The following is a 13,335-nucleotide window of genomic DNA, read 5'->3' on the forward strand; positions in this document are numbered from 1 at the left end:
AGTGTTTTGATTAATCTTGTGGAACTACATATCAAATCTAATAATGCCTCAAATGCTTACTACTTTTATATAGTACAATTATACAATGGAGTATGATGCTGTGTTTGTTTTGACAGCTTAACATCATTTCAAAAGATATTCACAGTAAAACTTTACTTTAGCAATAATCTCAGCAGCCCAGGACCAAACCTCACGTGAGCGCTGGCCTCCAGCCCCAGATGTTAGGAGAGACTTTCACAATGCACCACATTTTATTGACACAAAAGGCATTCAGTACATATATTTTTTCATATTATTTACAAAATAGATATAATGGAGGTGCTACACATGTATAAAAATATGCATGACATAACTGTGTACACAATGTGCAAAATGTATGTATGGCGTACAGATGATGACAGAGACTTGACAGTGCGTGTGGGTGAGTGGCAGATGTCTACTACACTGAACAAAAATATAAAACGCAACATATAAAATGTTGGTCCCATGTTTCATGAGCTGAGATAAAATATCCTAGATGTTCCATACACACAAAAAGCTTATTTCTCTCAAATGTTTTGTTAGTGAGCATTTCTCCTTTGCCAAGATAATCCATCCACCTGACAGGTGTGGCATATCAAGAAGCTGTTTAAACAGCATGATCATTACATAGGTGCATCTTGTGCTGGGGACAATAAAAGTCCACTCTGAAATTTGCAGTCAAGTTTTGAGGGAGTGTGCAATTGGTATGCTGACTACTGGAATGTCCACCAGGGCTGTTGTCAGAGAATGGAACATTAATTTCTCTACCATAAGCAGCCTAAATGTCATTTTAGAGAATTTGGCAGTATGTCCAACCGGCCTCACAAGCACAGACCAGGTGTAACCACGCCAGCCCAGGACCTCCACATCCGGTTAGACCAGGTGTAACCACGCCAGCCCAGGACCTCCACATCCGGTTAGACCAGGTGTAACCACGCCAGCCCAGGACCTCCACATCCGGTTAGACCAGGTGTACCACGCCAGCCCAGGACCTCCACATCCGGTTAGACCAGGTGTAACCACGCCAGCCCAGGACCTCCACATCCGGTTAGACCAGGTGTAAACACGCCAGCCCACGACCTCCACATCCGGTTAGACCAGGTGTAACCACGCCAGCCCACGACCTCCACATCCGGTTAGACCAGGTGTACCACGCCAGCCCAGGACCTCCACATCCGGTTAGACCTGGTGTAACCACGCCAGCCCAGGACCTCCACATCCGGTTAGACCAGGTGTAACCACGCCAGCCCACGACCTCCACATCCGGTTAGACCTGGTGTAACCACGCCAGCCCACGACCTCCACATCCGGTTAGACCAGGTGTAACCACGCCAGCCCACGACCTCCACATCCGGTTAGACCTGGTGTAACCACGCCAGCCCAGGACCTCCACATCCGGTTAGACCAGGTGTAACCACGCCAGCCCACGACCTCCACATCCGGTTAGACCAGGTGTAACCACGCCAGCCCAGGACCTCCACATCCGGTTAGACCTGGTGTAACCACGCCAGCCCACGACCTCCACATCCAGTTAGACCAAGTGTAACCACGCCAGCCCACGACCTCCACATCCGGTTAGACCAGGTGTAACCACGCCAGCCCAGGACCTCCACATCCGGTTAGACCTGGTGTAACCACGCCAGCCCACGACCTCCACATCCGGTTAGACCAGGTGTAACCACGCCAGCCCAGGACCTCCACATCCGGTTAGACCTGGTGTAACCACGCCAGCCCACGACCTCCACATCCGGTTAGACCTGGTGTAACCACGCCAGCCCACGACCTCCACATCCGGTTAGACCTGGTGTAACCACGCCAGCCCAGGACCTCCACATCCGGTTAGACCTGGTGTAACCACGCCAGCCCACAACCTCCACATCCGGTTAGACCAGGTGTAACCACGCCAGCCCAGGACCTCCACATCCGGTTAGACCTGGTGTAACCACGCCAGCCCACAACCTCCACATCCGGTTAGACCAGGTGTAACCACGCCAGCCCAGGACCTCCACATCCGGTTAGACCTGGTGTAACCACGCCAGCCCACGACCTCCACATCCGGTTAGACCTGGTGTAACCACGCCAGCCCACGACCTCCACATCCGGTTAGACCTGGTGTAACCACGCCAGCCCAGGACCTCCACATCCGGTTAGACCTGGTGTAACCACGCCAGCCCACAACCTCCACATCCGGTTAGACCAGGTGTAACCACGCCAGCCCAGGACCTCCACATCCGGTTAGACCAGGTGTAACCACGCCAGCCCAGGACCTCCACATCCGGTTAGACCTGGTGTAACCACGCCAGCCCACGACCTCCACATCCGGTTAGACCAGGTGTAACCACGCCAGCCCAGGACCTCCACATCCGGTTAGACCTGGTGTAACCACGCCAGCCCAGGACCTCCACATCCGGTTAGACATGGTGTAACCACGCCAGCCCAGGACCTCCACATCCGGTTAGACCAGGTGTAACCACGCCAGCCCAGGACCTCCACATCCGGTTAGACCAGGTGTACCACGCCAGCCCACAACCTCCACATCCGGCTTCTTCACCTGCGTAACCGTCTGAGACCAGCCAACTGGACAGCTGAAGAAATTGTGCGTCTGAACAACCAAATAATTTCTGAACAAACGGTCATAAATCTTCTCAGGGAAGCTCATCGGCGTGCTCGTCGTCCTCTGAGTCTTGACCTGACTGCAGTTCGGGGGTCGTAAAAGACTGCAGTGGGCAAATGCGCACCCTCAATGGCCACTGGCACACTGGAAAAGTGTGCTATTCATGGTTGAATCACGGTTTCAACTGTACCGGGTAGATGGCAGATGTGTGGGCGAGAGGTTTTCTGATGTCAACGTTGTGAACATAGTGCCCCATGGTGGGGGTGGGGTTATGGTATGGGCAGGCATAAGCTATGGACAACGAACACAATTGCATTTTATTGATTGCAATTTGAATGCACAGAGATCCTGCGGCTCATTGTCGTGCCATTCATCTGCCGCCATCACCTCATGTTTCAGCATGAAAATACACAGCCCCTGTCAGAAAGATCTGTACACAATTTCTGGAACTAATGTTCCAGAAATGTGCCATACTCAGACAGGTCACCCATTGAGCATGTTTGGGATGCTCTGGATCGATGTGTATGACAGCATGTTCCAGTTCCCACTAATATCCAGAGGAGTGGGGCAACATGCCACATTGTGAAGGAAATGTGTTGCGCTGCCTTTGGCAAAATGGTGGTCACACCAGATACTGACTGTTTTTCTGATCCACACCTGTATTTGATTTTTTAAAGGTATCTATGACCAACAGATGCATATCTGTATTCCCAGTCATGTGAAATCCATAGATTAGGGCCTAATTTATTTATTTCAATTGACTGATTTCCTTATATGAACTGTAACTCAGTAAAATCTTTGAAAATGTTGCATGTTGCATTTATACTTTTGTTCAGTGTAGTTACATTTCAGACAAAGAACCAGGGTTGAACGGGAGACAGTACCATACAGAAGACACAGAATTAGGTAAGGCCCAAATCAATATTTGCTTGCAATAATTAACATGATGACATCTTGTTATAAGATGGTGACAACACAAATGCACCAGTACTGTAAGTGCAAGGCTATGGCCTTATTGCTTCACTAACATCCTATTAACAGTAGTAGTACACAGGTTTGACATGATTCAGAATCAAAATGTTTTAGAATCCAACCGTCATATTTTACAACATACCCATGTATAGATGCATTTGGCCATATATTTCTGTTATGGGTGGTAAAAAAACATTTACAGTAATCTTCCTCTTGCATATATACAGAAAAAACTATTGATTTTATAACACAAAAATGTGATAAATACAATTTTAAAAAAAGTGGCAACAATAGATATTCCCCAATGTTTCACTGTCCTTATTAGGCAACAATTGAAAAACAAATAATTCCTTGATAGCCCTAAACCACAGTTACAAGAATCTGGTTCCTAATGGTAACAGTACAGTATTTGGCATTATTACCTGCCTACAGGTTATCCTTAGTGTTGGACTTGTTGGATAAGAATGATTGTTCAAACATAAAAATAAAGCCATGATATCCCAAAGTGCTGCACAGTACAACCGTATTAGTTCTATACAATATTGATCATAATAATATTTGGATTGAGATGCTGAATACTACTAAACTCGTTTGACATGATATGCCAGGTAGAACTACACAATGCAAATTTAAAAAGGTATTATACGCATAAACATCATCATCAAATTCATCCACAAAATGGTAGCTATACCAGAAGCTTAATGTCATCCCTTTTAGTTTAACTCTGTTGGTCACACCACTGTGGGTGTTTACTGTGTGTTTTACCACATAACAAAAACCAAACAGGACAGATGGAACAGTCATACAAAGCTGTTCTGTGAGACAAACCTTTTTTAAAAACTCAGCCTATAAAAGTTGTTCATTTGTCTTATGAACGTCCAACTTCATAAAAATAAAGACGACTTAAGTGAGTTGCAGCCAACTCAGTGACAGAGACAAATATAGCCCGATATCAGACATTGTTTAAAACGTGCATTCAACAACACAGAGACATACAGAAAGGGCACACATAGACACACATGCAGACAGAGACATGCAGAGATTTGACAGACAGAACCACAGACACACAATGAGAGACAGAGACACATGCAGAGATGACAGACAGTTTTCAGGACAGACAGAGAAGATTACAGTATAGCACCTCTTTCTGCCAGAGGTCATGCAGCCACATTAAAACATGTCACAAACACTTGTAACATACAAAACAACTGGCACTCAGACTATCATGCCAACTTCTTGTCACTCATTGTCATGTCAAACATGCTTGGCAATGGAGTTGGCAAGAGCACAGACAGACTTGGGACCAGGCTAGCATACAGTAAGTATACACACATTAACCTCTATGTAGTGTACCTGTGTGATAGCATAATTGTTCCCTTGCCACTAATACATCAGTTGTCTTTCAGAAGATAAAGCTGCCAACAATGTAAAGTTTCCACTTCCATTCAGACGGATCGAATTGAAAGTACACAAAGATAACCAACACGTGGATTGACATTTTTTCAATAAACGGCTCATTAAAATCTTTATCTGTGATTCAGATTTCCTTGTGTGAGGTGCAGGTGTAAGGCCCACCTCCTTAGTGCATAGCTCAGAGTGGGAGGAGTCCACTCCTCCTCATCCAATAGGAGTGAGTCTTTGTTCTCAGTGTCAGTTCAGTTCATTGCTTAAATAGTCCAACTGACCATAGCGTCTGTTTTGTTCAGGAAAAAAACAGTCTCATCGAATACAATATGTAGCTATGTCACAATACCAAATATAGGTATGTCGCAAAAAAAGACCAGTGTAAAACAGCCTTGTACTCTTGTCAGTTTTACTTATGTCAGTTATGCGGTTTGTCGTGGCTTGTGCACAACAGATCTGTAACAAACAAACCACATTCTCAGACTGTATGGCACAGCAGCATGCTTCCACAGAGCAATGGCTGTAGATCCAGACCCTGTAGCATGACCGATGTGAAACGCATGCTAAGTTAACACATCCACGTGTTCACCGCAAGGAAAGCTGAACAGCGTAAGGCTGACTGCCATGTGTCGTATAGTGAAAGCTTTGCCCAATTCAATAAAAACTCCAGCAGGGCTGAGTGAACATCTAACCTTGTTCTGGTTCAAATAACTGTCATTTACAGGATATTTACATACCGTCTGCCTCCTTGTTCATTTGGCTCTGGTCCCAGTACTCCTATGAAACATCCAATGCCCCGATCACCAGCTGGCTAATCTTATTATATGGAAGAACATTTAAATTTTTTTGTTATGTTTTAAATACACAAGGAGGACTAACCTCACTTACCAGGTCTGCATTTGTTACCTTGAGTCCCTCTATCCCTACACCAATCCTCTTCCTTCCTTCCTCACTCCATCTATCCCCTTCTCCCTCAGTCCCAGTGCAGCTGCAGGTCGTGTGTATCCAGGAAGTCTGAAGGAATCCCCAGGGGTGTGAGCCCCCCCGCGGGGTCGGACGGCATGGTTAGATCCAGCCACTCCATGTTGTCCAGGACTGTGTCGGACAAGCCCATGTTGAGGGAGGAAGGGGGAGACGTGGAGTCGCAGAAGGACAGCTCTGAGGTGTCCATGGGGGAGTAGGGTTGATCCAGGAGCTGGGACTGCAACTCCTCGATCAGACCCAGGGTGCGGGGGTCCGTGGTTGGGGACGGGTTGTTCAGAGTCCCCTCCAGGAAGGCCTCCAGCTGGTTGTCGGAGGCCAGACTGGGGAGGGGCAGGGGGTCGAAGGGAGGGGTGGGAGGGGGAGCTACCTGGATCTGTGGAGGGGTTCTGGACAGGGCGGTGTTGACAGGGAGGGTAGTGATGTTGGCTGTGACAGGGACAGTCTTAGTGCTTAGAGAAGGCAGGTCCTGCTGGATGAATGGAGTGATCTCTGGAGGAGAGAAGAGACAGGAACAGGATGCAAAGATTATTCACCTGTATTGTAACACAGGCTGAAGTCTAAAAAGAAACTCCAACCTTATCACTGTTTGCAGACATGAAAAGACCAGATTGTTGTAACTTAGTCGCTTCAGGGTTAGGACAAGGAGCTAAAGGTGTAAATGTTTCTTCATGCTGTAAGTTCTCACCTCCACTCTGAATCAGGATGTCAAACAGGTCGTCCATCTGCTGGCTGGTTGCCGTGGAAACCTGAGAGAGCCAATAAGGTAAGGGGGTGGAGATGCATGACCAATAACATGACTCACTCGGGTGTGACCAATTGCATTACAGAGCGCACATCATACATTTGTGAATGTGTGTGTGTGTCTGTCTTACTGTACGAGCGTGTGCGTTCACTAGGGTTGAATATTTTCCCAGTATTTTACAAAATGTTTCATCCAGAGAATAAATCACTTTTCTCCCATGTAACCCGATATTTCCCGCCAAAACCAGAAGTGTCATTCAAAAGCATTATAAAACATATAAATAGGCCTATGTCTGGATTTGATTAGAGCTTTGATTAAAAATTCAAACCTGATGCAACCTGAGCCTGATTAAATACATTTAATGAGCCCAAGCCCCAAAAACTCAAATGATTGTGCCGTTATTCAATACATAGGCTATATGACATAGGCTACTCCACATTACGCACGGCAGAAAAACATGAAAGCCCATAGATGTAACTAGTTATATGCTCTCTTGGGTAAATAAATTAAACTAGCTCCAGTAGGCTAATCTTTTTGAGTGTAGACTATTACTGTATTGTATTATATGGACTGGAATTACACACCTCGTTCAAACCACGATAAAGCAGAGCGAAAACATTGAATTCTGGTGCAGCACAAGAGGCCTATAAAGTTACAAGTACAGGCTAGCGAGTTGGATTTACATTTCTCATAATATTTCCACGAACGTTATTAGCATATCTCCTCTCTCTCTTTAGTGTTATTTCATTCCTTCCTCGCTTTCAACAGTTAAATTAAATATGTTTTGTTGTCCTTATCTTTATCATTCTAATGACATGCTTGAATAATATATGACTAGAATTAGATGCAGACGGCTTTCACTTTTCTTCAAGAGCATTGAATTGTTATGGGTCTGAATAAATAACCGCTATAGCCTACCGCCACTGAGAGTTCGCTCTTCTTTCGATCTACCTGTGAGTTCTATTGGGCTGCTGTATTTAACATTCAGAAAAAAAGAGCTTCCGTCCCTCTTCGAATAGACTATACGTATAAGAAACACTAAAAGCATAATGTCCAGCAAGCTATTCTAGTCTCGCTTTATTTGCATGGGACTCCAAGAGCTAAGGAGCCTTTTTAGAGGCCAACGAAGCATAGATGCTTGCTTATATGCAAGAGACAGAGGCTTTAAGTTAAAAGCTTATTATGCATAACACATCATTCATTACCTAAATATAAGGCACTGAATGCATTACCTGGCCTCTGTAAATTGATAAAGAATCAGCTTGATCCCCCTCAGTCTAAGACGCTTGGACCTTATTTTTCGATATTGTAAGTGATTTTGTTAACAAAACGCCCCCACAAAGAAAATAAGAATTAAAAACAGGTTCAGCCCCTGGTTCGACCGTGATCTTGCAGAGTTACTCCACCACAAGAATTGCATTTTGCGAAAGGCTCGGCACATGCATACTCAGGCATGCTCTTGTTCAGGCAAATGAGAAATAAGTACATTCAGGCTATCCAGAAGGTCAAAGTTAGTTACTTTAAGAAGCAGTTCTCCCTTTGTGAGTCTAACTCCATTAAGTTCTGGAAAACAGTTAAAAGACCTGGAGAATAAACCCTCCTCCTCACAGCTGCCCATGTCCCTTAAAGTTGATGATATGGTTGTGGCACATGGCTGAGCTTTTTAATCACCACTTCATTAAGTCAGGATTCCTATCCGACTCAGCCATGCCTCCTTCCCCATCCAACATTTCCTCATCTCCCACGCCTTATAATGCTACTAGCCCCGATGCTCCTCCCTCTTTTTCCCCTGCCCCAAAACAAAATTTCTCCCTGCAGGCGGTCGCTGAGTCCGAGGTGCTAGAGGAGCTCCATAAACTTGACCCCAAAAAAACATCTGGGTCAGATGGTTAAGACCCATTCTTCTTTAAGGTTGCTGCCCCTATAAAATCGCCAAGCCTATCTCTGACCTTTATAACCTGTCCCATTGCTTGGAAGGCAGCCACAGTTCGTCCTTTATTTAAAGGGGAGATCAAACTGTTATTTCTATTTTGCCTTGTTTATCAAAAGTGTTGGAAAAACTTGTCAATAATCAACTGACTGGCTTTCTTGATGTCTATAGTATTCTCTCGGGTATGCAATCTGGTTTCCGCTCAGGTTATGGATGTGTCACTGCAACCTTAAAGGGTCCTCAATGATGTCACCATCGCCCTTGACTCTAAGCAATGTTGTGCTGCTATTTTTATTGACTTGGCCAAAGCTTTTGATACGGTAGACCATTCCATTCTTTGGGCCGGCTAAGGAGTATTGGTGTCTAAGGGGTCTTTGGCCTGGTTTGCTAATTACCTCTCTCAAAGGAGTGCAGTGTATAAAGTCAGAACATCTGCCATCTCAGCCATTGCCTGTCACCAAGGGTGTACCCCAAGGCTCGATCCAAGGCCCCACGCTCTTCTCCATTTACATCAACATAGCTCAGGAAGTAGGACGCTCTCTCATCTACTTATGTGCAGATTTATGTGCAGATGCTACAGTCTTATACTTGTGTTAAATGCTCTACCCATAACCTTGTTCTGAACACCTCCAAAACAAAGGTCATGTGGTTTGGTAAGAAGAATGCCCCTCTCCCCACAGGTGTGATTACTACCTCTGAGGGTTCAGAGCTTGAGGTAGTCACCTCATACAAGTACTTCGGAGTATGGATAGACGGTACACTGTCCTCTCAGCACATATCAAAGCTGCAGGCTAAAGTTAAATCTAGACTTGGTTTCCTCTATCGTAATCACTCCTCTTTCAACCCAGCTGCCAAACTAACCCTGATGATGACCATTCTACCCATGCTAGATTACAGAGACTTAATTTATAGATCGGCAGGAAAGGGTGCTCTCGAGCGGCTAGATGTTCTTTACCATTCGGCCATCAGATTTGCCACCAATGCTCCTTATAGGACACATCACTGCACTCTATACTCCTCTGTAAACTGGTAATCTCTGTATACCCATCGCAAGACCCACTGGTTCTTTGCTTATTTATAAAACCCTCTTATCTCCCCCCTATCTGAGATATCTACTGCAGCCCTCATCCTCCACATATAACACCCGTTCTGCCAGTCACATTTTGTTAAAGGTCCCCAAAGCACACTCGTCTTTTCAGTTCGCTGCGGCTAGAACAAGCTGCAACAAACACTCAAACTGGACAGTTTGATCTCAATCTCTTCATTCAAAGACTCAGTCATGGACACTCTTACTGACAGTTGTGGCTGCTTGCATGATGTATTGTTGTCTCTACCTTCTTGCTGTTGTCTGTGCCCAATGATGTTTGTACCCTGTTTTGTGCTGTAACCATGTTGTGCTGCTGCCATGTTGTGTTGTAGTCATGTGTTGCTGCCATGCTGTGTTGTCTTAGGTCTCTCTCTATGTAGTGATGTGTGTTTTGTCCTATATTTGTATTTCATTTATTTATATTTTTAATCCCCGTCCTTTTGCCTTTTGGTAGGCCGTCATTGTAAATAAGAATGTGTTCTTAACCGACTTGCCTAGTTAAATAAAAATAAAACCTGAAAGAGGTAGGCTAGGATATCTATATATCAATCTTGAACAGGATGATCTATTTTGGATGCAATTTGAATGGAGTTGGAGAGATAAAGACTGCTAGAGAGTGTTCGCATGTGCACTGACTTAAAGCAATAATATTTCTATTTAATTGAACCTTTATTTAAGTCAGTTAAGAACAAATTATTATTTACAATGACGGCCTACCCCGTACAAACCATAACCCGGACAATGCTGGGCCAATTGTGCGCCGCCCTATGGGACTCCCAATCACGGACGGTTGTGATACAGCATGATATCTTTTTGTTAAATAACCCTTATTTTACCAGGTAAGTTGACTGAGAAGACACTCATTTACAGCAACAACCTGAGGAATAGTTACAGGGGAAATGAATGAGCCAATTGTAAACTGGGGATTATTAAGTGACCATGATGGTATGCCAGGACACCGGGGTTAACACCACTACTCTTATGATAAGTGCCATGGGATCTTTAGTGACCACAGAGAGTCAGGACACCCGTTTAACGTCCCATCCGAAAGACAGCACCCTACACAGGGCAATGTCCCCAATCACTGCCCTGGGGTATTGGGATTTTTTTTTTTGACCAGAGGAAAGGGTGCCTCCTACTGGCCCACCAACACCAGTTCCAGCAGCATCCGGTCTCCCATCTAGGGACCGACCAGGACCAACCCTGCTTAGCGTCAGAAGCAAGCCAGCAGTGGAATGCAGGGTGGTATGCTGCTGGCATGAATCAAACCAGGGTCTGTACTGACGCCTCTAGCACTGAGATGCAGTGCCTTAGACCTGTTTTAAAACTCTGCAGCTGCAATAAAATAAAAAATTATAATCTTCTATACAATTAAAAAATAAGTTGACCCCCGAAAGCCAGATGGAGATGTGTAAATTAGATGCTCAGTCGGTCTTTATATTACTGTAGCACAGGCTAAGCTGCAGCAAATGTAGGTCTACCTGTCACAATAAAATGTTACCATGAGATGATAGGATAATACTTAGATGGGCTGTCTGTCTCCAACCTAAGTGTTGATGATTCATCATGCATTGACCAGAGAGAAGGCCATAGAGAACTCAGATGTAGACATTGCATATAATTTAACGTCATGCTGTTCATACAAATTTGATTATAATTTACCGGTTTCTCGCAGTTATTTATGGCGGGAAAAGGGAGTGGTTTTGGGCAGTAAATCTTGGTAAATGCCATTCAACCCTAGTGTTCACCTGTGTGAGGTTGTTGGCCTGCTGCAGGTTGCGGGTCTGTTTAACTGCATCCTCGTAGCGGGGGGGGTCCCTGTTCTTGGGGGGCTGGGTAACGAGGGATGAGGGGTGGAGGATGAAGGCGGGCTGGGATGGAGACTGGGGGGATTGAGAGAAGAGGAAAACATTTAACACAACCTACCTGGTCTGTAACAAAGACTCATATACCGAATGTAAGATTTGAAAGGATTTGAGAGAGAAAGGTAGGTTTGCAATATGTATTTTGCATCACATTTAGGTTAGAGTATGATGTTTTCCTAATAATAAATAGAGAAAGCGTACCTTGTTAACAGGCCCATTGGAAAGGTTGTGGCTGGGTGAAGCCCCACGGGGAGAGAGCCTGTTATCTGGGGAGCTGCTCAGGAAACACTGGGGAGGCATGTCGGGCATAGTCTGGTTCTCCACCATCCCAGAGCCATTACAAACTGTAACAGTCTAGAAAAGACACAGAAGGGGGTAAAAATACATGATCGTAGTGTTAAGAAACCAATTAACTAGCTTGCTAATATCACTGCACTCGCTAAGTCTAGTGGTCTTACGCCTAGTTAACTGGTCTGTAACCTGATTTAAGATGTGCATCTATGTGACTTGAAATCACCTGCAAAATGTGGTTGTGATTAGTTATCTGCTGAGTGGAGGCTGTCTCCATCTTGGTGGTATGCAGCTGGGAGATGGAGGCTTGCATCAAACCTGGGGCTTGATTTGACAACGTAGCCTGGAGGACAGGAAGGAGGATCTGAGTAGAGCCATCCTGGGCCGTGAGTAGGGTCTGGGAAACAGGCTGGCCTAGAACCTGGGACACTCTCCCCTGGTGGCTGATGAAGAACTGGGGCAGACTGGGGGCCGGATTGGGCTGGGAATGGGGTCTGGAGTTACAAATGACATCCTCTACCTTCACCACAGTGGGGAGAGTCTGTGGGGCCAGGGTTGAGTTAATCATGGCTGAGCAGTTAGGAAGGACCCTGCCTTCCATTTTGACTGCGTTGGAGGTCTGGATCATGGGGACGGGGTCTGAGGAGGGTTCCTGGAGGGGCTGGGTCTTCTTCTCCACCCCCAGCTGCATCTTGAGCTCCTCCACCAGCCTCTGCTCCTGCTCCAGCTTCCTCATCAGCTCCTCGATCTGACGTTCCTTCTCGTGGAGCCGTCGGTCTTTCTCCTCCGGGACAACACCCAGCCCAAGGTGGGACATCCCTGCGCCTGTCCGACAGAGGCTCACCCTCTGGGGGTCGCAAAGGAGCTTGGATACCCTGGGCATCCCTCCGTCGTCTCTGAAGGTGGCGAGGTCTGTGGGGATTGGGGACACTGGGGCTGTGGCGCTCATGCTCTCTGGTGCCACCTGGTGGGCAGGTAGGAGAAGTGCAGGGGATGAGCCAACCTCTATGGGAACTGAGGAGGGGAGGGTTTTTGGGCCGGGGGTTGGGACCGGGGTGCTGGGACTCTCCTGGTAGGGCTTCAGCCTCTCGATGAGATCAGTCTTGGTCCCTGAGACAGGGAGGCTTCGCAATTTCAGCTCCAGTTTCAACTCGGCCACCTTCATGTCCTCCAGGTTAGGAGGCAGGTGGCCAGGCTTGCGGTTGGACAGGCTGTTGGGACGGACAGGGGTGGGAGGAGGGACAGTGACATGGGCGGCAGGAGGTAGGGACAGCACTATAGAGGTTGGCAGGCCGCTCACACTGCTGTTCTGACCCTCAGCTACAGGCCTGGAGGAGGAGAGGGAGGTGAATGGAGAGAGAAACAAGAGGAAAAGGGAGTGTAAAGAGGGTGGAGTGAGATATGGCGAAGAAGGGAGGGGAAATG

The 13,335-nt window shown here is 46.3% G+C and overlaps 1 protein-coding gene across 7 annotated transcripts in view; it reads right to left on the bottom strand.

Annotated features, from left to right (window-relative positions):
* Positions 1 to 232: 232 nt before the first annotated feature.
* Positions 233 to 13,335, bottom strand: part of mrtfba (myocardin related transcription factor Ba) — a 48,414-nt gene continuing 35,311 nt past the window's right edge. The window contains exons 10-15 of one of the 7 annotated variants that reach the window (XR_011675976.1): positions 12,137 to 13,238; positions 11,821 to 11,973; positions 11,503 to 11,637; positions 6,681 to 6,741; positions 5,900 to 6,484; positions 233 to 5,788 (exon numbers count right to left, since the gene is read on the bottom strand). Coding sequence is in view for 2 of the 7 variants with exons in the window: in XM_071408648.1 (XP_071264749.1) it covers positions 5,985 to 6,484; positions 6,681 to 6,741; positions 11,503 to 11,637; positions 11,821 to 11,973; positions 12,137 to 13,238 (1,951 nt within the window). In the remaining 5 variants the exon portion in view is untranslated. Of the gene's footprint in view, positions 6,485 to 6,680; positions 6,742 to 11,502; positions 11,638 to 11,820; positions 11,974 to 12,136; positions 13,239 to 13,335 lie in introns of all 7 variants that reach the window. The other 6 variants (XR_011675975.1, XR_011675977.1, XR_011675979.1 and 3 more) reach the window with 6 other exon arrangements.

This window comes from Salvelinus alpinus, chromosome 7 (assembly GCF_045679555.1).
Source record: "Salvelinus alpinus chromosome 7, SLU_Salpinus.1, whole genome shotgun sequence".
In the NCBI taxonomy this organism is placed as follows: Eukaryota; Metazoa; Chordata; class Actinopteri; order Salmoniformes; family Salmonidae; genus Salvelinus; species Salvelinus alpinus.